We start from the raw sequence: 26,855 nt of genomic DNA, 5'->3' as shown, positions 1-26,855 counted from the left end.
CACAGGTAACACCTGCTAGACTGGGCCACAGCCACCTCTACGCCACAGGTAACACCTGCTAGACTGGGCCACAGCCACCTCTACGTCACAGGTAACACCTCTACGTCACAGGTAACACCTGCTAGACTAGACTGGGCCACAGCCACCTCTACGTCACAGGTAACACCTCTACGTCACAGGTAACACCTGCTAGACTGGGCCACAGCCACCTCTACGTCACAGGTAACACCTGCTAGACTGGGCCACAGCCACTGGTCACATCTGTCAGGCTCAGCCAGCCTGCTTCACAGGTAGGATCTGCCAGCTGACGTTAGACTAAATCACAGGATAGATCTTTTAGGCTCCGCTACCCTAAGTTACAGGAAGACCTGCTAGGCTACGTCAAAAATACATTCTGCGAGGCTTCGGTCACCTCTATGTCACAGGTAACCGATGCTATCGTCAGGGCTGGTGGCTTGATGTTATTTGTAAGTAAAGGATCAGGTTATAATGAGTGACGTTAACCACATCTGATTTGCTTTTACAAAATGATTCCTCACTGATATTGAGGGTAAACATCTCTAACTTCTGATGGAGCTCTGAATGTGCTGGCGTTGAGGCGGTTCCCTGACAGCCCTCTGGTCTCCTCTGGTCTCCTCTGGTCTCCTCTGGTCTCCTCTGGTCTCCTCTGGTCTCCTCTCCAGACATGCTGCCTGACCCTCCAGAGGGCACCCCGCTGGTGGAGGCCATCACTGGGAAGACGGTCACCCTGTCCTGGAGGAAGCCCCGCCGGCTGGACCCCTCCATAGGTACACTGGTCCGCTGGTCACCACACCAGCAATATCTCCATCTACATTTGAATGCTCAAATTGCACTTCAATTAAGCAATCTTGCACGAGATGGCGTTCTTGAACGTCATTATTGGTACGCGAAGCACAGCCGTAGGAACGAGGCGCTTGTGCCGAGTTCCGAAGTCCTGTGCTTCAAGTTGAACGTTGTTATGGAAACTAGGCTCATGGAAGTAGTTTCGGCTAGTCAGCGTAGCGATACTTTGTGTAATTAGGCACGCTCTTTTTGTCCGTTCTTTCACCAGGCATTTAAACACGCTCGAGAATGGGAATTGACCAATCGCAGTGCTTGCTTAAACTTGCGTGTTATTGAATATAAGATGTACTTTACTTATTCCAGATGTGAAATGCAGGAGCGCGTTCTTCCTGGTGTCATTGTATGTCTCCCTATGGCGTCCCACTAAACGTCTGTCCTGCGCTCCTGGCCTCCAGAGTTGGGCTCCCTGATGTACGCCATCCAGCAGCAGGCGCTGGGCTCCATCCAGTGGACCATCATCGCCTCCAGCCTGAAGGAGACCAGCTACACCATCACCACGCTCTCCAAGGGCGTCCGCTACACCTTCAGGGTGCTCACCATCACCTCCAAGGCCTTCAGCAAGCCCTCCGCCGCCACCGAGCAGCTGCAGCTGCTGGACCGAGGTACGGCGCACCGCGTCTGTGTGAGGGTGATGGTGGCAGAGTGAGGGGATGTGAACGAGTACATTCAGAGTCTGTTGTATGGCAAGGTGGGATACAAACAGAGTTGAAACGTCACGGTGACAAAATAGATCTTTCTCTTTTTGTTTTCTGATGACATTTGTTGACCTCATTCAAAGTGAAGTAATGTTTCTGATGAAGTGTGATTATGGTCAATGTTTCTGCTGAACGTTTCGTTTATGGTTTTGGCTTTCTGGTTAACAGCGTGCTTCTGGTAGATTCTGGTAAACAGTGTGTTCCTGGTGAAGGTTCCTGGTTAACATGTGTTCCTGGTTAACGTGTTCCTGGTTAACATGTGTTTTTGGTGAAGGTTCCTGGTTAACATGTGTTCCTGGTTAACGTGTTCCTGGTTAACGTGTTCCTGGTTAACGTGTGTTCCTGGTTAACGTGTTCCTGGTTAACGTGTTCCTGGTGATGGTTCCTGGTTAACGTGTGTTCCTGGTAAAGGTTCCTGGTTAACGTGTTCCTGGTGATGGTTCCTGGTTAACGTGTTCCTGGTTAACATGTGTTCCTGGTAAAGGTTCCTGGTTAACGTGTTCCTGGTTAACGTGTTCCTGGTTAACGTGTTCCTGGTTAACGTGTTCCTGGTGATGGTTCCTGGTTAACGTGTTCCTGGTTAACGTGTGTTCCTGGTGAAGGTTCCTGGTTAAGATGTGTTCCTGGTGAAGGTTCCTGGTTAACGTGTTCCTGGTAAAGGTTCCTGGTTAACGTGTTCCTGGTTAACATGTGTTCCTGGTGATGGTTCCTGGTTAACGTGTTCCTGGTTAACGTGTTCCTGGTTAACGTGTTCCTGGTGAAGGTTCCTGGTTAACGTGTTCCTGGTGAAGGTTCCTGGTTAATGTGTTCCTGGTGATGGTTCCTGGTTAACGTGTTCCTGGTTAACGTGTTCCTGGTGATGGTTCCTGGTTAACGTGTTCCTGGTTAACGTGTTCCTGGTGATGGTTCCTGGTTAACGTGTTCCTGGTTAACGTGTGTTCCTGGTAAAGGGCTCTGCTCTCTGCTGGTGTAGACTGGTACGGGGGATGCTGAGGATGTGTTAACGTTGTCTCAGGGCCGTACCTCCAGGAGCGTCCGGTCATCACGGACCGGCCCGACGTGGTGTTTGTGATGGAGAACCAGGCGGTCACCATCAGCGTCACCCTCAACCACGTCAACGCCGTGGTCATCTGGCAGAGGTGAGGAGCGCTGCGTTCATTCATTCATTCGTTCATTCATTCATTCATTCATCCGTTGAACCGTTTGCTTCGTTGGTTCCTTCATTTGTTCAGCTCTTTGTAACTAAATGTTTATTCATTTCTTTGAATGAAGCGATTGTATTAATTGACTTTGTTTGTTCATCCAAATTATTGATTTAAATAATGAATCTGTATTCATAATCATTATTTAACTCAGTCATCCATCTCTCAATATGTTTGTTGCTGTTAATGGATGACTGAGCCTGAACTAACCCTAACTAGGAACATTTTTAGTGCAGCAATGAACTCCGTTAAAAGGACTACGTGTAGCACTATCTTGTACATGCACAAATCACTTTAAATTGCCAATATGTGAACAGGTTGTAACTTCAATATGAAAATGAGACCTTCCCGACTCTCTCGGTTGCGTCACATGATCATAGAATTAGGCTTGATTGCCGGGGAACAATTAAAGGAATGAAGGGACGTGTAAGCATTGGAAACATTGGCAGAAATTTCAGTTTTCTCCTAACTCTGACTCAATTGCAATTTTTTTTGTCCGTTTCTAAATGATCTATCAGTAACATTCTATGATTGTTATTGTCTCCGCCCACGGAGCGCGTAGCAGGCTGCAGTTCTCTTGCTGACCAAAGGGGTCAGTAACGAGAAGGCATTTCTGATTCTTACACGTGGTAGAAATACATGACTCAAACCATCCATGCAATTTTTCTCTATAAATTGTTCTGTTCTGGTCCTCTTATAGATATATCTATGTGTGTATGCATGTGTATGTTTATGTGTGTTTATCTATTTGATGTATGTATGTTTGAACGTATGATTAATAATATATAATGTATAATATGAGCTGTGTACCCGTCACCAGGAAGGGCGTGGTCCTGTCCAGTAAGCCTGGCGTCTACGAGATGGGGATGCCTGACGACGACCAGCACACGCTGACGCTGCTGAAGGTGAAGGGCTCCGACGTGGGGCCCATGACCTTCATGGCCTCCAACAAGCACGGCAACGACGCCTGCAACTTCCCCGTGGAGATGGCCGGTGAGCTCAGTCCCTAGCTCCTAGCTCCTAGCCCCTAGCTCCTAGATACTAGCTTTTAGCCCCTAGCTCCTAGATACTAGCTCCTAGCCCCTAGCTCCTAGCTCCTAGATACTAGCCCCTAGCTCCTAGACCCTAGATACTAGCTCCTAACCCCTAGCTCCTAGATACTAGCTCCTAGCTCCTAGCCCCTAGCTCCTAGCCCCTAGTGCCTAGCTCCTAGCCCCTAGCTCCTAGCCCCTAGCCCCTAGCTCCTAGCTCCTAGCCCCTAGCGCTGTCTGGCTAACACTGTTAGCCATGTTGTGTGTGCGGAGATTTAGACGAATAAGTGCTGAAAGAACCACAGTGTTGTTCTGATATGTCCTCCTATCCAGTATGTAGAGAGATGCAGGTGTGTACATGTACTGTGTGTACATGTACTGTGTGTACATGTACTTGCTAGGTTTGGAGCTTTGTGACAGCAGTGTGTGTGAGGGGAGGACATTGTTCAGATACCTGCTTTGATCTCCGTTATATTCCGTTCTGTTCTGTTTAATGACAAGAGGGCTGGGCGATGAATCGGATTTTGATCGCGATTTCGATTTTAGCGTTTAAGTGATCACCAAACTAATATAATCGAGTTTAAACCATTTATTTTTTTGCTGGATACATATCTGGACATTATTTTCTATTTGACCATTTTGTGAATTTTTTTAAGGGGAAATTTCAAAGTTCTCATTTGCAAAGTATTTTTTTTTGGAGAGAAATGATGAATAAATGCATCATGTTTTCATGGGCTGTCCTCATCACAGTGTCCACAGTGTAACAAGTGTTAGTGTTAGTTAGTGTGAGTGTGAGTGTTGATCTGGTGTTTGTGTTAGTGTTAGTGTAGTTAGTGTTAGTTAGTGTTAGTTAGTGTGAGTGTGAGCGTTGATCTGGTGTTTGTGTTAGTGTTAGTGGTAGTTAGTGTTAGTTAGTGTTAGTTAGTGTAGTTAGTGTTAGTTAGTGTGAGTGTGAGCGTTAGTGTAGTTAGTGGTAGTTAGTGTTAGTTAGTGTTAGTTAGTGTTAGTTAGTGTGAGTGTGAGCGTTGATCTGGTGTTTGTGTTAGTGTTAGTGGTAGTTAGTGGTAGTTAGTGTTAGTTAGTGTTAGTTAGTGTGAGTGTGAGCGTTGATCTGGTGTTTGTGTTAGTGTAGTTAGTGGTAGTTAGTGTTAGTTAGTGTTAGTTAGTGTGAGTGTGAGCGTTGATCTGGTGGTTCTGTGTGCAGCGGCCCCGACCTTTGAGACCATCATGGAGGACCTGGACGTGTGCGTGGGGGAGACGCCTCAGTTCGGCGTGGTGGTGGAGGGGAAGCCCGTCCCAGACATCCTCTGGTTCAAGGTGACCTCCAGCTCTACGCTCACGTTCGTTATGTTCGTTATGTTTGATCCAATGACAGCAAGCCGTTCTAGTTAAGACGAGATAAAGTTAAAGCAAGAAATAAACTAATATTTATGTATAAGTATACTATAATATACAAATATAGTCAAATATAGTCTAGTGCTGTATAGTTTAATGTGGTTACATAATATAAAGGTTACGTGTTAGTTATATTATAGTTATATTACAGTTCAGTTAATATAGTATATATTAAAGGTTAGCTCGTATCATTTACACAAACGGTTGCTTAATATAAATTATTTATACTTACGTTGACTTAATATATTTATACCTCATTATACTTTTATATGAGGTACTTATACGTGTACCTCATTTCAGTTATACTTGAGTGTTACAAAAGTAATTGACGCTAGAGTTTCCGTTGCGGTGTCAGAACGACGTCCTGCTGGCGGAGAGCAGCCACTACACCTTCGTGTACGACGACAACGAGTGTTCTCTGGTCATCCTGAACACGCGCCGCGAGGACTCGGGGGTGTACACCTGCACCGCCCGCAACCTGGCCGGCTCCGTCACCTGCAAGGCCGAACTGACGGTGCACGCAGGTAGACAACACCTGTGTGTGTGTGTGTGTGTGTGTGTGTGTGTGTGTGTGTGTGTGTGTGTGTGTGTTTGTTGGACCAGGCCTTAGTGGTCTGGTCTAGTGTGAGTGGGGGATACTACGTCATCGCTCTTCTGAGAACATCTTAACAATTGTTTTCAGCTCCTTGTGGACTGGATTACGACAACACAGACTAAAAATACCACAACCTACTTAACTGACTACTTCTGATTTACTTTAATTGCTGAAATTTTGATTGGAAGCTCTGATTGTGCGCAGCCTCACCTTGGATAAAAGCATCTGCTAAATAAGTTAAGATTGAAGAAGTCATACCTAGGTTTGGTCCATGATAAGAATACCCCAGAATAGCCGGAGAAGGTGAATCACCGAACGCCCACACCGCTCCAACATTATCCTTACAGGCTTCTAAGGATAGTCATGCCACATACTCTATTTGGCAGTGTCAAATCATATTTCAATACTAATTTATTCACAAAACAAGTCAGAACTGATACAAAAAAACAATCAAATAACAAAACTAGTTAGTTACATTTCCCCTTAATCAGAATGTGGAAGAATGGTGTTAAGTTGCAGTTTTTAGATACATTTGTTGAAAATGTTGAATATACTTTCTTTCCCAGCTAAAAGGAAAGAGAATCCCATAGAAGACGAAAAGGCCATTTTGCGAAAGATGCGCAGAATGACCGATTACTACGAAATCCACAAGGAGATCGGAAGGTAAGTGTGACTTTAATCTTGTCAAAATGAAAAATGATCTTTTTCAGAAAGATCATTTCTTTTTCACGAGCTATTTCAGGACGAGCTAAACTGACGTCCAGCGTGAGACGAGCTGAGGCAACACTCGGTGGTTCTTGGAGCCACGTGAGGCTGGTGCTGGATATAGATATAGATATGGATATGGATATAGATATAGATATAGATATAGATATAGATATAGATATGGATATGGATATAGATATAGATATAGATATGGATATGGATATAGATATAGATATAGATATAGATATAGATATGGATATAGATATAGATATAGATATAGATATGGATATAGATATAGATATAGATATAGATATGGATATAGATATAGATATGGATATGGATATAGATATAGATATGGATATGGATATAGATATAGATATGGATATGGATATGGATATAGATATAGATATGGATATGGATATGGATATGGATATAGATATAGATATGGATATGGATATAGATATAGATATAGATATGGATATAGATATAGATATGGATATAGATATAGATATGGATATGGATATGGATATGGATATGGATATAGATATAGATATAGATATAGATATAGATATAGATATGGATATGGATATGGATATGGATATAGATATAGATATAGATATGGATATGGATATGGATATAGATATAGATATAGATATGGATATGGATATGGATATGGATATGGATATGGATATGGATATAGATATAGATATAGATATAGAATAGATATGGATATGGATATGGATATAGATATAGATATAGATATAGATATGGATATAGATATAGATATAGATATGGATATAGATATAGATATAGATATAGATATAGATATGGATATAGTTATGGATATAGATATAGATATAGATATAGATATAGATATAGATATGGATATGGATATAGTTATGGATATAGATATAGATATAGATATAGATATGGATATAGATATAGATATAGATATGCCCATATCCGTAACGCCGCTCCTCCCACGCCGCCTCGCTGCCAGAGGTGCGTTCTCCTACGTGAAGCGGGTGGTCCTGAAGGTCGGCAAGACGGAGTACGCCGCCAAGTTCATCTCGGCCCGCGCCAAGCGGAAGGCGTCGGCGCTGAGGGAGATGAACCTGCTCGCCAGACTGGACCACGAGAGGATCCTCTACTTCCACGACGCCTTCGAGAAGAAGAACGCCGTCATCATTGTCACTGAGATGTATCCTTCCTGCTTGATACCAGTCCCCCTGCTCCACCGCCGAGTGGCAATTATAAAGCTGTAGTTACAACTCGAGCCACTAGAGGCTGCTAATGGGAAAACTTATTGCAGGTGACGTATTACACCACCAGGTGTGAGAATGATTAGCCGTTAAAAGCAGCTTTGACAATCTGCCTCTTCACACCTGGTGGTATAATATGTCACCTTTAAGAAATTTGCTCTCTTTCCTTTTAAATATTCTTTTTTGTGTGTATGTTTGATAAACTATAAAACATGCATGTTTATCATAATCAAATGAAATAAATCTAATGTGAGTAATTTGTACCAATATGATAATGTAGATTTATGAATATCTAAACTATCCACCGCACTGATCTAGTGTAGTCTAGTGTAGTCTGATCTACCCTCCTCTAATCTAGTCCAATAAAATATAACCTGATGTGACTGGGCCTTAATCCGTTTTAAAAAGATGTCACGAGGAGCTGCTTGAGAGATTCGCTAAGAAATCTTTTATCATGGAGTCTGACGTGAGTTGGTTTTGTGTGAATTAGAATCAAACATAAAACGTCATGTAACAAAAGCTTTGAGGTAACACTGTGTGTGTCTTTAGGTCTCTAGGTAACACTGTGTGTGTCTTTAGGTCTCTAGGTAACACTGTGTGTGTCTCTAGGTCTCTAGGTAACACTGTGTGTGTCTTTAGGTCTCTAGGTAACACTGTGTGTGTCTTTAGGTCTCTAGGTAACACTGTGTGTGTCTTTAGGTCTCTAGGTAACACTGTGTGTGTCTTTAGGTCTCTAGGTAACACTGTGTGTGTCTTTAGGTCTCTAGGTAACACTGTGTGTGTCTTTAGGTCTCTAGGTAACACTGTGTGTGTCTCTTCACCTGCAGGTGCGCTCCTGTGTGAGACAGCTGCTGGAGGGGCTGGACTACCTCCACCAGCAGAACATCGTCCACCTGGACATCAAGGTGCTCCACACACTGACTCACCCAGCTCGCTTCTGAACACACATTGGCCCTGTCCGGTTCAACCAGCGAGCGCACAGTACATGGATGAGCGGCCAATGTGGCTCTTCTTGCATAGGCACAAAGTCAGTACTTAACGAGTACTGACACACACCCCTATCGCGGTGAAGCCTCCTGGTAATGGAGACCAGGTATATTTGGTGTGTTGCTGATGGGCGCCCTAGGGTAGGATACTCCTTACCCGTAAACACATGAATGTAAAACAATTAGAAACCTGTGACGTTATTAAAAACATGCGCTTTGAAAAATGTTAACATTTTCTCTATACATCTTTATATAATGTCATATTCTGTACACATTTAAACTATTAAAATCAATGTTAATTATAAACATGTTCCAATAGGCGGGAACAGGGATCAATGTGAAGCGGCTCGATCTAGCATTGATGTAATTATTATATCATTATACTAATTATAAATGATATAATAATGAATGAATGTTCTTGTATCATATGTAAAGGCTGTCATCCCAGTCCCAGTCTCATGATGTGTTCCTTCCTGTCTCCCAGCCCGACAACGTCCTGCTGAGCGACGCCCACAGCGACCAGGTCCGGCTCTGTGACTTCGGCAACGCCCTGGAGCTCACGCCCGGCGAGGCGCAGTACTGCAAGTACGGCTGCCCCGAGTTCGTGGGGCCCGAGATCGTCAACCAGTCCCCCGTGTCCACGGCCACCGACATCTGGTACGGCCCTCGGGCTCCAGACCTACTCCCGCTCACCACAGTGAAGGATGTTTAAACCTACCCAGACGTTGTCATAAAACTGTTCCTCTGGTGTTCTTCTTCCAGGCCCATTGGAGTCCTTGCATATCTGTGGTAGGTTCATTTTATTTAAATCAGTAATAATATTAATATATGCTGGCAATTGTGAAAGCTGCTGTAGGCAGGATAGTTAGAGTTATGAGAGTTGTAAAGTGAGGCAAACAAAAAAAAAACAGAAGGAAGATTTAGAAAATAAATATATTTAAAAAAATGGTCTCCTTCCTCTCAGCTTTCTCCCTCCCAACGTTTCTCCGCCATTCAAAATTGTTGCATTCACGTACCTGTTATTGACGTCCAAGATTGATTCCCCGAGTAAATCATGGAAGAGGCGATCATAAATCATCCGGCATTAGTCTAAAGTCTGAACTGCTTATACAGACACACGGGGAACCATAACCTTTAATATACCCTGAATCCATCAGCTGTTCAGTTACTTCATAATCAAGCACCTCTTATAATCAAATGATAACGCTGTGAACAGTAAAGTACGTACTAGTGCATCAGTGGTGTGACCAGTAGAGTACGTCCTAGTGCGTCAGTGGTGTGACCAGTAGAGTACGTCCTAGTGCGTCAGTGGTGTGACCAGTAGAGTACGTCCTAGTGCGTCAGTGGTGTGACCAGTAGAGTACGTCCTAGTGCGTCAGTGGTGTGACCAGTAGAGTACGTCCTAGTGCGTCAGTGGTGTGACCAGTAGAGTACGTCCTAGTGCGTCAGTGGTGTGACCAGTAGAGTACGTCCTAGTGCGTCAGTGGTGTGACCAGTAGAGTACGTCCTAGTGCGTCAGTGGTGTGACCAGTAGAGTACGTACTAGTGCGTCAGTGGTGTGACCAGTAGAGTACGTACTAGTGCGTCAGTGGTGTGACCAGTAGAGTACGTACTAGTGCGTCAGTGGTGTGACCAGTAGAGTACGTACTAGTGCGTCAGTGGTGTGACCAGTAGAGTACGTCCTAGTGCGTCAGTGGATGGAGCTCAGGGTGTGTTTGTGCCTTCAGCCTGACGGGCGTGTCTCCGTTCGCCGGGGAGAACGACCGCAGCTCGGTGCTGAACATCAGGAACTACAACGTGGCGTTCCAGGAGAACATGTTCGCTGAGGCCAAGGAGGCCAAGGGCTTCATCATCAAGCTGCTGGTGGCTGACCACCTGTGAGTACAGACTGAACACCGTTCACAGAACTCACTGGAGAAGCTTTTGGATTCTTTACTTCATTATTGAGATGAATCTAAATAATGCATTCTGTCTTAATGTGTATTCAACAGCTGTCTTTATCAAAAGCAAGCTGGATATATATTATTCAGTCATTAATCAACAGGGTTTCTATCTCAAGGATGTCTACAGGTCGAATGCGGTCCATTGAACCATGAGCCTTTTAGCTGGGAGTCAAAACTACTTCCCTATTCTATTCTGTTCTCTCCTCCCGTCTCTATTCTGTATAATAGAATAGAGACGTCCTCAAGATAAACTGAAACATTCCGTTTTCCTCTTGTAGGAGACCTGATACTCAGGAGTGCCTCCGCCACCCCTGGTTTAAGGTGAGCTGCCCCTGGGAGGGTAAACAAAGCTGGGAGAACTGGGAGTTCATTGTTGGAGTTGAATGACTTTTTGTTGTTTTTGTTGTTTTTGTTGTTGTTGTCTAGACACTGAGCAAGGGAAAGGCCTTGAGCACCGAGTCCCTGAAGAAGTTTGTATTTCGAAGAAAATGGCAGGTACGATGTGTTATTGTTCTCTGACGTCGAGAATATCCTAGAATACGTCTATCTATAAATGTACATTACTAGTTTTTCAAAATTCTGCTGATGTCACGTCACCTTTCAGCGATCGCTAATCACCTACAAGTCCAAGATGGTCATGAGATCCATCCCGGAGCTGCTGAACGACTCCACCAGTCACATCTCCATCGCCGTTCCCAGGAACCTGAAGGAGGGCTCCCCGCTGCCGTCGTCGTCGTCCGACTCCGACGAGGACATCGACGAGCTGCCCCTGGTCCCCATGCCGCTCCACATGGAGTTCTCCGGCTCCAGGGTTTCCCTCAACGAGATCCAGGGGAGCGAGCAGGAGAACGGGAAGCACAACGGCTCCTCCGACTGGTGCTCCGGCGCCGCCCCCGAGCAGCCCATGGAGTCGGAGCCCGGCGGCGGCGGCGGCGGCGCCGAGAAGGACCGCGCCGACGGCAAGGCTCGCCTCCGCAAGAGGTCCAAGCAGGAGAACGACAACAAGGGCTCCTCGGACGACGAGCCGGCGGCGGCGGCGGAGCTGCCGCAGCGCTCGGAGCCGTCCCGCAGGCCGCTCCGCCGCGGCTCCAGCGTGGAGTCGGACAAACCCGACGCGGGGCGGCGGCGAGGGGAGCTCCGGCGGGGCGGCTCGGCCGACAGCGCCCTGCTGCTGCGCATCACGCCGGAGGAGGGACCCGCCGGGGAGGCCCCGCCGGGAGACGGGCGGAGGGGCCTGAAGAAGGCCGTGTCCATGGAGCTGCCGCGGAGGAGCGCCAGCCCCGGCGCCGCCCACATGAGCCAGGAGGACTACGCCCTGAAGCTGGAGCAGATGAGGCAGCGGCTGCTCCGGGGGGGCAGCGGGGACAAGAAGCTGAGCGGGCTGCGGGGCCCGCTGTTCGAGACGCTGGAGACGACGTCGGAGGGGGGCTTCTCCCGCGCCCCGCGCTTGGGGCCGCCGCCGCCGCCGCTCATCAGGGCGGCGTCCAGCGAGTGCTCCCCGAGAGAGGAGGCTCCCAAGCCCAAACTGCTCCGCAAGAGCGCCTCGTTCAGTCAGGGCGACCCCGAGCCCATCCCCCTGCACCGCCGCTCCGGGGCGCCCCTGGAGATCCCCCTGGCCCAGGTGGAGCAGAGGAAGCTGAAGGAGGCCATGTCCATGTCCTCGCTCACCGAGCAGCCCCGGCTGGACTCCCGCCCGGTGACGCCCAGGGAGCCCTCGCCCCGGCCGCTGACACCAGAGTCTGTGGCGCAGGAGGAGAGTCCCACCGCCACGGAGAGCGTGGAGTCCTCGACGGAGAGAGACGCAAAACAGGACGAGGCCATGAGTGAGAAGACGGACGGTAACTTTGACGAGAGATCGAGCACGAGTGGTTTCTCCGAGAAGGACATGAGCATATCAGAGGAGCAGATGATGGAGACGGAGTACACCGGGCCGAGGGAGCCCACCCCTCCTCCCCCCACGGCCCGACGCTCGCTGATAGAAGAGGAAATGGAAGAAGAAGAAAAAGAAGAGCTGATGGAGGAAGTGGAGAAGAAGACGGTTAATGTTCCCGAGGAGAAGGACAAAGGAAATGAAGAAATGGAAGAAGAAGAGAATGACGTGAATATGCCTGATGAATCTTCTGATATGCTCATCGCCACAAACCCGGTTATGGCGACGTCCACACACGACTATCCAAGGGTTCCCGGAAGTGTTGTCGCCCAACTCCCAACTCCTCCGCCTCCCGCTGTGGTCGTTCTCCCAGACGGACGGAGGTCGGCGTACGCTAGCATCATGCAGACCATCATGGTGCCCGCTGTTCAGCCAGAGAACGCATCGTCCTCATCCAGCCCCTCCACACCAACAGCTGCTCAGGGAACGACGTTCCCAACGTCAACCCAAACTACCCAGCCACCTGCTGCTACTGGCCCGTCCCCTCCCTCACCTGCACCTCCACCATCACAAGCCCCTCCCCCTACTGAAGTACCCTCTGCCTTCCCCGGGCGCCCAAAGACGATCATCGTTTCATCCAACGAACACGCCGCCGTCTACTCGCGAGTCGCGTCGCCCGAACTGATCGCCAAAGAACCCAGCCCGCCGCGCGCCGTCTCCCAGTCTCTGACGCGGGAGCTGAACGCCGGACACGACTTCCAGGACATCACGTCGGAGGAGGTCTTCGAGGCGCGCTTCAAAAAACGGGAGTCGTCGCTGACGAGAAGCTTCAAGTTTCTGACTCGATCGAAGAACGACGACAAGGCGGCGGCGGCGGCGGCGCCCGACGCCACGGACACCGGGGAGGACATATACCGCCCGGGGCCGGTCGGAGGGCCCCTGGAGCTGGCACCGAGGAGACTGGAGGAGAAGTCCAAGTCTGTGCTGGACCTCCGTGAAGCCCAGAAGGACCAGGGCTTCATGAAGAGGCTCTCCATGCGGCTGAAGAGGACGCCGTCCACCGAACGCAGGGAAGAGGCGGCCAAGGAGGAAGAGCAAGCCGCCTCCAAGCGCCGCCTGTCGTGGACGCTGGGGCGGAAGGGCTCCCAGGAGAAGAAGGAGGTGGAGATGACGAGGATGGACGGCGGCGCCGACGACGCGCAGCCCGCGGCGGAGGACAAGGAGGCCAAGAAGCCCCAGGAGTCTCCGGTCCTGGCCATGCGCCGGAAGATCGAGTCGACGGTGGCCGGCATCTCCACCAGGATCCGCAGCTTCTCGGAGGAGAGGAAGGCGTCGGACGAGAAGGAGCCCAAGCGCACGCCCATCTTCTCCATGCTCCGCCGCGCCGCCTCGGAGAACCGCGGCGCCAAGAGCGCGGCCGTGCCCTCCAACCAGCTGGCGGCTCAGACCAGCAACGGAGCCTCCTCCGAGTCCCTGGACTCCATGTCCAGCCTCAAGTCGGACGCGTCCAAGGGTAGGGTGGAGCCGCGTTCACCGTCTCATAGAACTAGTGCAAGATCTGTGTTCTAAAAAGAATCTTTGTCATCATAATGTTATTTTGTAGTCATAAGCTGACCGTTTACATTCATGGCGTTTATCAGACGCTTTTATCCAAAGTGACTTACAATAAGTACATTTGTCATAAGAAGTGAAACAATATATCGCCGTCGGTACAGTAAAGACGTTCATAGAACCAAGTGCACGTACTAACAATCGCCAGGCTGACCCCATTCCCCGTACACAGCAGTGATAGCTAGCTACTGCAGATGCTACACAACTAAGTACATGCTACACAATTAAGTACAATGAATGAATGCAACCTGCATTAAGTGCGTACATTAAGTGCCAGGACGTACAACAGACAATAGTGCAACAGACAGATAAGGGACTGAATGGCTACGTAGAGTCCAGGTGAACTCTGAGCAGGTGGGTTTTGAGTCCATAACGCCTTGTTGACACAGATCCCTTTTGTCTGTGACTCTTTATGTTATGACGCTGAACGTGTTCCAGTCGGAGAGGTGGAGCGGAGGTCCCGCTGGGACCGCTGGGGTCTGACCCGAGGCAAACGGGACAAGACGGCGTCCCAGCCGGACATCCCCACGGCCATCAGCAGAGACAGCAGCGGGCTGCGCACGCGCCAGTACTCCAAGCTGGCCGCCGGTACGCACTACAGCTTTAACAGAGCTCTGAATTAGACAAATGAAAGTAAAGTAAAGTAAAGTTATAATGTGATGACAACTTCAATAATCAGAATGACATTTGTTACATGCACACTGTTCTGCTCAATCCTTTAGAGTCCAAAAGGATATTTGTAAATCCTTTGTGTGTCACATTTCTTTCTAAATGTTTCCAGTGCAGGGCTGACATCAGTCCTCACGTCGGCCGACACGCTGACCGGTCCGCGTGCTATGACTCTCGTTAAGTTTAAGTTTAAGTTTACCTCCTGTCTGCCCGCTAGACTTTGCTCCAGTGTTCCACATCAAGCTGAGGGACCACGTGCTGCTGGAGGGAGACCCTGTCACTCTCAGCTGCCTGCCGGCCGGGAGCCCGCCCCCACGCATCGCCTGGGTCAAAGGTCAGGGGTGGTTTTATTATTTTACCATTCCGTTCTTTATTATCCAAAAACAGACGCCGAAAATACAGAACACTGTGATTCTATGCAATAAGTAAATAAGTAAGTAAGAAGATACTTCATTCAGGTATCCAGTAGCAACAGACAGTGCAGTACGGTTGACAAACATCAAAATGGACAAACAGTAGACGTGAGCAATGGTGCACATAATTAAAATCATTAAAATAAATACTACATACATCAGACCTTAACTCAGCTGGTGTCCCTCAACACCAGACCTTAACTCAGCTAGTGTCCCTCAACACCAGACCTTAACTCAGCTGGTGTCCCTCAACACCAGACCTTAACTCACCTGGTGTCCCTCAACACCAGACCTTAACTCAGCTGGTGTCCCTCAACACCAGACCTTAACTCAGCTGGTGTCCCTCAACACCAGACCTTAACTCAGCTGGTGTCCCTCAACACCAGACCTTAACTCAGCTGGTGTCCCTCAACACCAGACCTTAACTCAGCTGCTGTCCCCCCCAGACAAGAAGGCCCTGGAGATCGACGCCCGGATGAACCTCATCTCGTGTCCGGACGGCCGGCAGCTCCTGATGATCCTGCAGACCACCAAGAAGGACGCGGGGCTGTACGAGTGCGTGGCCACCAGCCCCCTGGGCGGCGTGGTCAGCTCCTGCACCATCTCCCTGGCCCGTGAGACCCCCCCCGGAGCACACACCAGCGAGGCGTCTCCACGCTGGCCACCACGGCACATTTCTGTAGTCGTCTGTTGTCAAAGAAACGTAGTCAACAACAGAAAGATGTTTGGAACAAACTACATTGTAACACAAAAGGTCTATCACTTAAGTGTGATTCACAGCCTTTACATTCAATATAAATACTATTTACATTCAATACAAATACTCCATACTCGTTCAATACAAATACTCTTTACATTCACTATAAATACTCTTTACATTCACTACCGTCCATCCTCTCCGTTCCCCTGGAGCCTCCCCAGAGGTCCTTACGGCCCTGTGTGCCCCGGCTGTGTTCCCCCTCTCACTCTTTGGTGACCTGTACCTCGCAGGCCTTCCCAACCGCCCGGGGACCCCGGAGATCCCCCAGAAGTACAAGGACACGGCCCTGGTGGTGTGGAGGCCCTCCGACAACCTGGCTCCATGTACCTACTCTCTGGAGAGGAAGGCCGAGCGTGAGTCCACCCTCCACACTGTTTACCAGGAGTCTGATGTGTGCATACTTCTACTGTATGCAGTGTTCGAGGGTATTGAATGTTACCCAGTGAGAATGAAAGTGACACACACATTAAAGTCTCTCCTCCATCTCCCTCTGCTTCTCTCTTCTCCCCTCTTTTCCTCTCTATTCCCCTCCTCCTCTCTTCTCCTCCCTCATTTCCCTCTCATCTCTCCTCTCTCCCCCTTCTCTTCCCCCGCAACTCTCCTTCCAACCCCCCACTGCTCCTCCTCTGTCCTGCACACTCCTCCTCCTCCTCCTCCTCCTCCTCCTCCTCCTCTCTCCTCCTCCTCCTCCTCCTCTCTCCTGCACACTCCTTCCTCCTCCTCCTCCTCCTCCTCCTCCTCCAGGAGAGAGCTTGTGGCTCATGGTGGCTACGGGGGTGGCAGACTGCTACTACAACGTGGTGGACCTGCCAGCGGGGGTCTCCTTCCGCTTCCGGGTGGCGTGTGTGAACAAGGCGGGCCAGGGCCCCTACAGCAACCTGTCGGACACCGTCTGTCTGGACGTCCCAGGTCCGCACTCCCCTCCCCTCAGTACACAACCCGGCGCACTTTGGGTCCATGTGGTGACTGTTGGTCAGAATGCAAAGTGCTCAGGGGAACTTCAAGTACTGACACCACCTTTGTGACGTAGATACAAGTAGAAATGAACTAGACCATTTCAGAGGAGGTTACGTATATGTCGTGGGGCAGTTGGTTCTTGTGGCAGACTCGATGCTGGAGGATAATGACTCTGATGATGTCTTGTTAGGAGGATCCTCCTTCATTTCTTAACGGTGTGTGTGAGGCTGCGGGGGCCACACACTCGTGGTTGTGAATGCGTGAGCTCCTTGTGTCAGAGATGTACAATCCGTCTCACGCCCCGTCTCTCTCTCTCTCTGCGTGTGTCCAGAACCCGTGTCCAAGCCCAGCAGCGTGCCCGCGGTGGTCAGAGCGGCCCCCGCCGCCACCCCGCCCCCGGTGATGACCTCATCCATGACCGTGACGCCCATCAAACCGTCTCCGAGCAAACCCCCGGTGACCAGCACGCAGACGGCCACCGCCACCCCCACGGTGACCCCCGCCCCCCAGACCGCCCCCGCGGCCAAGCCCCCCCCCGCCCGGCCCGCCCCCGTCGTCAGGACGACCCCGTCTCCCACCGTGGTCGTGACGGCGGCTAAGGCGCTGTCCCCCGCGCCCGGCGGCCCCGCCCGCCCGCCGCCCGCCCCCAGCCCCGCCCCCAGTCCCCCTCGGCCCGTCAGCGCCGCCCCCGCGGCCCAGCCCAGCCCCCCCGTCAAGGCCAAGACCACCCTCAGCATCAACATGGGCGCCCCCAAAGCCAAGCTGGCCCCGCCCCCGGCCGTCCCGCCCAAACCCAGGAGCCCCGTCCCCATGTCGCCGCCCCCCGGCGCCACCGCCCCCGCCCCCGCCATCGGGAAGCCCATCTCCTCGGTGCCCATGTACCGCGCCACCCCCCCCTCCTCGCTGGCCGTCGCCCCGGTGACGACCGTCTCCCCCGCCCCCATCACCCCCATCACCCCCATCACCCCCATCACCATCACCACCACCGCCGTGCCGGCCACGCCCCCGGTGGCGTCCCCCCCCGCGGTGCTGGTGTCCAGCCTGTCGCCCGTGGCTGGGCCCCCGGGGGCCCTGGACCCCCGCGGGCCCCCGTCCGGCAGGGTCACCCCCTCCGGGCGGGCCACGCCGTCGGGACGCAGGACGCCCCTGAGCCGGCCCGGGGAGGGGGCTCTGCGCCAGGGCGTGCCCCAGAAGCCCTACACCTTCATGGACGAGAAGGCCAGGTACGGAGGCGTGGGCGGACGGCGGGGGGGGGGGGGGGGGGGGGGCGATCTAGAAAGGCATTTGACAGTAAAAATGTTGAATGGATTTGGAAGTTCTTATAATAGTTAATTTCAAAGTTAATTTCAAAATTCATTTCATAATATATGATGATTTCATAATAATCATTTGGATGCTCTGATTCTCTTCCCCTGTGCTTTATTCGTACAAAAGAAAAACTGAAATACCTTCAAAAAAAAAAGTAGTTCATACTGCTACAAAATTCCAAAAATAAAATTCTGAATCAGAAGTTCAAATGAAGTAGTGCTCCTCCCCTATATCTGTACATAAAACAACACAAAGAACCACTCTACTCCCTCCTCCTCGTACGGGGTTGATCCGCTGCGTCTCCACCGTCCAGGGGCCGCTTCGGGGTGATCCGCGAGTGCCGGGAGAACGCCACGGGGAACCTGTTCATGGCCAAGATCGTACCGTACGAGGCGGACAGCAAGCAGGCGGTGCTGCAGGAGTACGACATCCTCAAGTCTCTGCACCACGAGAAGGTGATGGCGCTGCACGAGGCCTACGTCACGCCCCGCTACCTGGTGCTCATCGCAGAGTGCTGCAGCGGCAAGGAGCTGCTCTACAGCCTCATCGACCGGTACGTCTCCGCCGCTCACACAACCCCACCGCCTGGGGGTCACGTAGGACGTTCACCCTGTGTCAACCCCACCGCCTGGGGGTCACGTAGGACGTTCACCCTGTGTCAACCCCACCGCCTGGGGGTCACGTAGAAGGACGTTCACCCAGTGTCTGTTCACACTTGAGACGTTCAGTAGCTTTCACCCCCAGGGACTTCCAGTGACATTGGGTTTTAACCCCAGGTCCTTTGGGCGGAGTCTATCCACAGCGTACCTGTAGATCAGAATGTGATGCATCACATGGGGCCAAGTCTCGTTTTTTTGTTTTTTTAACCCCAGCAAAAAGGTTTTGTGTTCAAAATGACTGCGGTCTATCTGTAGGTAGTATCAACAATCAGACTGTAGATTTATATCTAAAGTCAGATGGCAGACATGCTCAAATCCAGCTGAACGGGACGTTTCACTTTCTTTTGCTTCATTTTCGTTTCGACCAATCATGTTTCTGGAGGCAGGGATCTGTAGGAGCGCGATTAAAAAACAGACATTCAGCCAACAGTACAAACTGTAAAATAATGTCAAATGGTTTCAATTCAACACCATTTAGACTGGCCCCGGTACAAATACACTTATTTTACACTTAAATACTCAATCAACTCGGGCTGATTATCCTAGTAACAAACTGCAATTTGCAGATGTCTAAATCGTACCTGATCATTGACGAACAAAATGTCCACCACGTATTTGAAATCACATGAAAAACTCAACAAGTGTGTGTGTGTGTGTCCCAGGTTCCGCTACTCGGAGGACGACGTGGTGGCCTACATCATCCAGATCCTCCAGGGGCTGGACTACCTGCACACGCGCCGCATCCTGCACCTGGACATCAAGCCCGAGAACGTCATCGTCACCTACATGAACGTCATCAAGATCATCGACTTCGGCAGCGCCCAGAGCTTCAACCCGCTGTTCCTCAAGCAGTTCAGCCCCCCCATCGGGACGCTGGAGTACATGTGTAAGGGTCCTCCTGGAGGGAGTAGGACCACGAGGGAGGGATGAGGAGCCCTCCGGTACTACTGCAGTACATGTGTACTACAGTAGTACAGTACCATGGTCATAATATTATTATGTATGCATTAGATCGGTCTGTGGGTCACGGTTGGAAAACGAATAGCAAGCACTAAAATTGCTATCCCTGTTTTCATATTTTATTTGTCAAATTAAATTTTGTGACATTCTGTTTGGTATCATGGATGTTATCGTGGAATATAAGTGGCTCTGGTGAAATGACACACATGTATTGCAGATAAGGTCAACTAAACAAGTGAGAATATAACCAAGGGAGCTCTGGATCCTAAAAATGTTGGTTTGCTTTCTGACTAAACCCCCCTCCCTACCCGCTCCTCCTTCCCTCCCACCCACCCTCCCCCCTCCTCCTTCCCTCCCACCCCATCCCACCTCCCTCGCCATATTCCATACTCCCTCCCTTTGTCCTACCCGCTCCTCCCACCCTCCCCCCTCCACCCTCCCCCTTTCTCCCTCCCTCCCACCCCTCCCTTCCCTACTCCCTCCCTCTCCTCCCCTCTCCTCCTATCCTCCCATCCCTCTCCCTCCCTCCCCCTCCCTCTCCCTCCCTCCCTCCCTCCCCCTCCCTCTCCCTCCCTCCCTCCCTCCCCCTCCCCTCTCCCTCCCTCCAGCTCCAGAGATGGTGAAGGGCGATGTGGTGGGCCCTCCCGCAGACATCTGGAGTGTGGGCGTTCTGACGTTCATCATGTGAGTCCAGGAGATCTCTGGGTTCTGCAGCCCCGTTAGATCTCTGCACACAGCAGCGTCTTGGCTTTTATTTGGACGTGCACAAGAGGAGTGGGGTTGAAGGACTACTCCGGATTACGTTTTAGGGTCTTGTTTCTGGCCCAGCACCTGTGTCCGCGTTGGGGAGAGGCAATTTTATTATCTTCTTATTTTTATTTTTTTTGTTGAGTGTAACTGATATAACCCCTAGTGTGTGGTTCCTTTGCATTTATCTAATTTGTGCAAATGAAAAATGAGTATGTAGTAAATACCAATGAGTTGTCTCTGAGATGAATGAGAAGAGGCCAACAGAATGAGGTGTGTCTGTCGTCCATCGAGCCAGGGCCTTGTTTCCTCCACACAGCTCCCGGTGGTTCACCTCTCTCTCTCTGTGTGCTTCAGGCTGAGCGGACGGTCGCCTTTCATGGAGAACGACCCCCAGGAGACGGAGGTCAGGATCCAGGCCGCCAAGTTCGACCTCTCCAAACTCTACCAGAATGTATCCCAAAGTGCCTCTCTGTTCCTCAAGAAGATCATCTGTAGCTACCCCTGGTGAGCTGCGGTCACACGCAGCAATGCTCCCTGATAACAGCGCTTTTGGTTGCCACATTTGAATTGAACATGTCGCAGTCGCTCTTATAAAGAAACGGCAAACAACCAGTTTGAACATCAATGGTTCAAATGGATTGAGGTGAACGGTTTAAAACCTACGCTTTAGGTCTCCAGTCCTGTCTCAATGGTTCTCCCTAGCTCAGTGGGCCGAGCAGGGCATTCACCCTGGCAGGGTTAGAGGTTACATTCCCGCTGGGGGTCACACCTGCTAACAGATGAATGCCCTGACAGCATTACATCCACAGATCATTTCCATGTTTAATACCTTAAACATCACCCCTGATTCCCGCTCTTAAAGTAGAACCTGTGTCGCCCCCCAGGGCCCGGCCGGCGATCAAGGACTGCTTCAGCAACGCGTGGCTGCAGGACGCCTACCTGATGCGCCTGCGCCGACAGACGCTGACCTTCACCACCACGCGCCTCAAGGAGTTCCTGGCGGAGCAGCAGCGGCGGCGCGAGGACGGGGCCACCAAGCACAAGGTCCTCCTGCGCTCCTACTCCTCCTCCGGCCCGCCCTCCCCCGGCGTGCAGCCGTCCAGCGCTGCGGCCATGACGACCGCGGCCCCCGCCACGCCCGTCACCTAGCCGGGGCCTAGCCTAGCCTAGCCTAGCCTAGCCGAAGCTAGCGAGCGGGGCTCAGGGTGTTGTTGTTCAGAGAAAGACCTCGCTCGTCGGAGAGCGAAGCGCTGCAGGTACCGTCGTTGGTGGGTCCAAGAAGTGGCTCTGTGGGTGAAGGTCACGCACACACGTACAAGAAACAAGGACTTTGGTTGCTTAGAAAAAAGGCCAAAGTCATTTTGGCAAGGAAAATAATTAACCAGGTTTGAGGAAAAGCAGTAGGCTATGATGATACCAGTTAGATTGACTAAAGGAATACATTTCATGAATGAGTACTTAATCTTGATTGAAGTTCTTATGCGAGTACCTCAACGTTTGTACCTATGCCCTTTATATACATTTTCAAGAGGAACCATTGCATCCCTTTTTGGTATGCATTTTTAAAATCAACCATTTGGAATATATATCAATTTAAGCCTGTGGAACTATGCCAAACGTTTTCAGTTACACCCAGGGCACTAGAGCTTAAAGGTCTGGGGTTCAAATGATTTGAAGATTATACGCATTAGTTCCTCTCAGAAAAGTAGCATAACATTCATTAGGTACAAGTTGCATTGATTTTAGTTTGTTAAATCAAACTTTGGTTAGAAATGTATTATCTAAGTGTACTTTTACACAAGTGCTATCCAAGAAGACATAAAAAAAACGTCAGTATTCAAATATTTATTGTATAAATATTTTTAGTGTGAACAAAATCTAGGGCCATTTACAAGGCTTGTATGAAGAGTTGTTTTGAACACTTTGCACTCAAGGGAAACGTTGGGGGTTTAGGGACGTAACGGGGATTGCATGGGACATGAACAGCACTGTCAATCATGTTGCCGTAATCTTCGTTCTCATGAAGCATTTGCCGGTTTGTAGGATTTTCCAAATAAGTACCTCACAAGATTTACACAGCGTGGTGATGATATTAACAAGGGCTCTCCGTTTAAAACAAAGCTTTTGATCAATGCAAAAACGTTAAAAGGAAAACTTTTATTAGACAAATTTTTTTAATCCTTTTTTCTCAGATCAATGGAATGAAAGAATTTCCCTGGCTGTAAAATATAGTGTAAAACAACAGGACATACAATCTTTATAAGCATTCTATACCATTATCAATTGATTGTTTTAGACGATTTTGGACTGTTTCTAGTAAACTACCCGACAACAGAACAATTACGATATCAATTCAACTAACGCAACAAATGATCTGTCAATTGAGTCAGGATTAAAAAATGTGACAAAGTGCTCCAGATGTCTTTAAGTATGAGTGGTTTAGGGTAGCTCCCAAGTGCCCTTATTGTGTAAGCATCAGTTATAATTGGACCATCTTCCAATGTTAGGGCTGAGAGATTTCGATTGTAGGTTGTATTTTTGTCACAATACTAACCTTTTTTAAAGAACAATTATAACTACTTTGTCGTTACGTTTAAATAATCTAAATAACATAAATTAAACCAGTTTTAAAATAACTGAACGATAGTGTAGATACATTATATGGTTGTTTTTAAAATACCTTTGTCATGCAAGAGGAAATAAAAATACGTTTATTATCGGCATGTGAAACCTTTTTGGTGTTACATGTTTACATTTTAATGACAACATACTTCACAAACTTAAATGAGAGATATCAATTAGCAAAAGGAAAAAAAAAAATGTGGCCCCTTTTAGTTCATAATTGTTTTAAACTTCAGGCTGGCTGATGTTAAATGTTAAATTGATTTCTAATGATTTTAGTGCTTTGGTGCATTTGTCACTGCCATTGTCTTCTTTTAAAAATGATGTGGCTTTAAACTTCATGTAGTACAGTGCAGGTCCTCTACGCCGAAGACGACAGAGTGAAAATACATTGTGGTGTAATATCAGTAAGACTGCCCTACCGTCACCTGAATGTTGTTACTTGGTAATGTGACAGGAATTTTGATACAACCTGTTGACAGGGCTTCCAGATGCCAAAAATTGATATGATTACGAGAAGCACTACATTTTGTAAATCCTATAATATATTTCATGGAATGTATTGCAGTGCCTCAAATGATTTATATCAGACCCCCTTCCCAAAAAAAGAAAGTGATATAGTTTCCTAAGTGAATGAGGATTATGGGTTTCCCTGTTTCAGATCATAGATCAGATCTTTGTGTTTGCATTTGTTTGTTTATTTATTGAGTGATTGTATTTGGCCTCAATTGGACTCCCTTCTTGTTGGTGAAGCTGTGGAGCTCTGGCATGTATAAGCATGACAGCTGTCACACTTTGCCCAATAAACAGCACATGGAGTACACACATATGTCTGGCCCTTGGCATGTGTCTTTGTTTTGTTTTGGAGGCAAATGCTGTGTGCTTATAAATAGACAAGCTATTTCTGTGGGCTGCGTAAAGTCATATCCGGCAATGTTGCATTGTCATAGAAAGGCAAGGCGAGTTTATCTATGCAACATCCTTCAAACACATCCTTCAAACACAGTGCTGGGCAGGAAAACATTCGAAGGAAAACCATTCAAATCAATTTAGCAAAAGTGTATAGCAAAATGTATATTTGTTCACTGCAACTCATGCAACTAATAGATTTGAAAATGTTTATTTTATTCATTTCTGTTGGAGTGGTAATCGATGACCTGATACTGATTATGGCTGACCTGTCCCAGACCAGTCAAAGACCAGTCAAAGACCAGGGTCCACTGGGATCTGTGTGGAGCTCCAAGGTAGGCTACAGACCCCACACTGGGTATAGGGTTGTAGTGATATAACCGCTGGGGTAGAGGGAGGGAGGGGAAATTCTGTATTAAAGTATTTTCGAGAGAAGAAAACCATATCAAAACTTTTTGATATGGTACTTTTTCCAATTTTAAACAATGTTATGTAATCTAGTTTAGTCTAATAATCTGATCTAATGTAATCCAATCTCATGCAATATAATTTAATACCATCTAATCGAAAAGAGCGATATCATCCACTCTAATATAACTGAAGAGGGCCACCTCAAGGCAGTAGGGCCCAGCCCATATATGGTCAACAGTAATGACAGACATGTTCCAGAGAAGGCTTCAGACGTTTCCCTGTAATCACTCACAAACCGCTGAGTCCTGCTACAGCGCCATGCATACGTCACGCTGAGAGCCATGACCCTCACCATGTTCCCCCACCAGCCCGAGCTAAGGTCTCCAAAGGCCCTGGCGGTGCTGAAGGCTCAGCGGAGAACCCCCACGGACGTCACCTGGCTCCCTGATGGAGTCCACACGATGACCGGTGATGCATACTGACCTTAGTGTGGTGCTGCTAAGACCTTTTTACTGTCAGACAAACGTAGGGTATACGCCGTAGTATTTCAAATCTAAATTGAGGCTAATCTTCCAAAATAAATAAATACAATTGTTAGCAATTGTTTGGGGAGAATAATAATGTATATATTTAGAGAGAACGACACACATTAGCATAGCCTGCGTTACTCAGGTGGTCTTAGGTACACAAAGCAGCTGTGTAATGTCTTTATGCAATTCAAATAGATCTGCATAGAGTTGCATAACATTTAACCTTGTATGAGGTTGTCTTTTCTTGTTGTCCTTTTCAGGGTTTTCTATGATGTTGGAGATACAAACCCAAACCAGTAGGAATGCCAGAGGGTCAGATAGCCACGAGGTGTTTGTGGAGTACAGTCTGGGAACTGACCAGTACTTTTCTGTGTAGACCTTCTCTGATAAGGAAGTATTCAGTCCATCAAAACTGTTTTTTAACAGTGTTATTTTGTACCGTTACATTAAGCTGTCACACATTATTCTCAATCAACTATATCTGTGCCATGTTCAAAGATGTAAATAACTTAAAAATATGATATTGCAGAATAAAGAACAATTTTATTAAGGGATTGTCTGTAAAGTGTCTGATGAAAATTATTAAGTATGAGCAAACTATTTAAAAAACTACACCGGGGTGGGGGACACAAAAACTGTTGCTACATTAGGTTATATTAATTATGATATTACATTATATATTATATCACATCTTTTTCTGTTGTGCTTATACAGCATTCTGTAAATTAAATATTGATCATAATATAAATTGATCACATTGACACTGAATGTAGCCATTGCATTTGCAATAATGAAGCTGAACATATTATTATTCTTAAACCCCTGTGTGAATTATAAAGCTTTAAATGCAAGGGCGTCACTTTGTGTTGTAAAGCAATGGGGACCGCTTTTGATTGAGGATCAGATGAAAAATAATTAACGATTTAAGGCAATGATATCGGTCATCAATATGATGGTATTTGATTGGTCATCAAAAGGTCACAGGTTAGGCTACTACAGAGTTGACACATGGGCATCGTTATGTAACTTGTTTGATAATCTCCATATTATTCCCGAAGGCATTAGGCTACTAATTAACAAGTCGTTTTAGCTTAGCTTCTCACAGAAGATGTTTTGAACAAATGATGACAAATGATGCTTTTAATAAGAGATCAGGGAAAAGATTGGCCATTTCAAAGTGTCCCAAGTGTCAATGAAACCTGTGTTTGAATTAGTAATTTAAATAACGGATGAACTGTGAAACAATTTGATACAGTAACTGATCTACTGTAAGACTGACCCTGGGGCTGCTTTGCAACTTCAGTGTCGGTGTCCGCACTTTGAAGACTGTCCCTAACTGGTTTGCGCCGTCGGTTTCAAGGCTGCCCTCCCCCCGTCACCCTTTAAAGTTTGGACCGGGGACAAACTTTTGAAACACGTTTTTGAGTATCATTTTTTTTTTTTTTTTAATATGTGATGCTTGGGAATGATTCTTTCTCAACACAATAATAACTAAGAACCCTTGCACACTTATCAGTACAACATCATTCATGTTCGATTAATTAAACACTGATATGTATTAAAACATTAGGCTACATAAAATTATCCTACATTTAAAAGACAAACCGAATGCAAATCCATAAACTGCTATGTTGACCAGGGCCTACACGAATACACTTCATATCCTGTGTTGGTGCTTTAAGGATAGGGCTTCCTTGAAACCGTCAAGTCGCTCGTTCAGTGAAATTGATGAAGTTGTTGAACGTAAG

General features: G+C 48.2%; 1 protein-coding gene and 1 long non-coding RNA gene across 2 annotated transcripts in view; both read left to right on the top strand.

Annotated features, from left to right (window-relative positions):
• spegb (striated muscle enriched protein kinase b) overlaps positions 1–24,082 on the top strand; it is a 44,195-nt gene extending 20,113 nt beyond the window's left edge. Inside the window, exons 15-41 of the mRNA XM_084478536.1 lie at positions 684–788; positions 1,260–1,466; positions 2,575–2,698; positions 3,582–3,754; positions 4,997–5,109; positions 5,543–5,711; positions 6,349–6,445; positions 7,488–7,688; positions 8,158–8,215; positions 8,577–8,654; positions 9,220–9,392; positions 9,498–9,524; positions 10,463–10,612; positions 10,957–10,999; positions 11,105–11,173; positions 11,283–14,061; positions 14,598–14,747; positions 15,046–15,162; positions 15,688–15,855; positions 16,232–16,354; positions 16,746–16,910; positions 17,290–18,181; positions 18,580–18,819; positions 19,588–19,811; positions 20,494–20,569; positions 20,990–21,139; positions 21,520–24,082. Of these exons, the coding sequence (XP_084334662.1) occupies positions 684–788; positions 1,260–1,466; positions 2,575–2,698; positions 3,582–3,754; positions 4,997–5,109; positions 5,543–5,711; positions 6,349–6,445; positions 7,488–7,688; positions 8,158–8,215; positions 8,577–8,654; positions 9,220–9,392; positions 9,498–9,524; positions 10,463–10,612; positions 10,957–10,999; positions 11,105–11,173; positions 11,283–14,061; positions 14,598–14,747; positions 15,046–15,162; positions 15,688–15,855; positions 16,232–16,354; positions 16,746–16,910; positions 17,290–18,181; positions 18,580–18,819; positions 19,588–19,811; positions 20,494–20,569; positions 20,990–21,139; positions 21,520–21,784 (7,136 nt within the window). The 3' untranslated portion in view covers positions 21,785–24,082. The remainder of the gene's footprint in view (positions 1–683; positions 789–1,259; positions 1,467–2,574; positions 2,699–3,581; positions 3,755–4,996; positions 5,110–5,542; positions 5,712–6,348; positions 6,446–7,487; positions 7,689–8,157; positions 8,216–8,576; positions 8,655–9,219; positions 9,393–9,497; positions 9,525–10,462; positions 10,613–10,956; positions 11,000–11,104; positions 11,174–11,282; positions 14,062–14,597; positions 14,748–15,045; positions 15,163–15,687; positions 15,856–16,231; positions 16,355–16,745; positions 16,911–17,289; positions 18,182–18,579; positions 18,820–19,587; positions 19,812–20,493; positions 20,570–20,989; positions 21,140–21,519) is intronic.
• Positions 24,083–24,611: 529 nt separating this feature from the next.
• On the top strand, positions 24,612–25,554 carry LOC311358493. Its single transcript, XR_014638047.1, has 2 exons — positions 24,612–25,045; positions 25,368–25,554. It is a non-coding gene; the product is annotated as an uncharacterized lncRNA (long non-coding RNA).
• The last annotated feature ends 1,301 nt before the right edge of the window (positions 25,555–26,855 follow it).

Source organism: Micromesistius poutassou, assembly GCF_964030765.1.
Source record: "Micromesistius poutassou genome assembly, chromosome: 14".
In the NCBI taxonomy this organism is placed as follows: Eukaryota; Metazoa; Chordata; class Actinopteri; order Gadiformes; family Gadidae; genus Micromesistius; species Micromesistius poutassou.
This window is presented reverse-complemented; position numbering and strand designations above follow the sequence as displayed.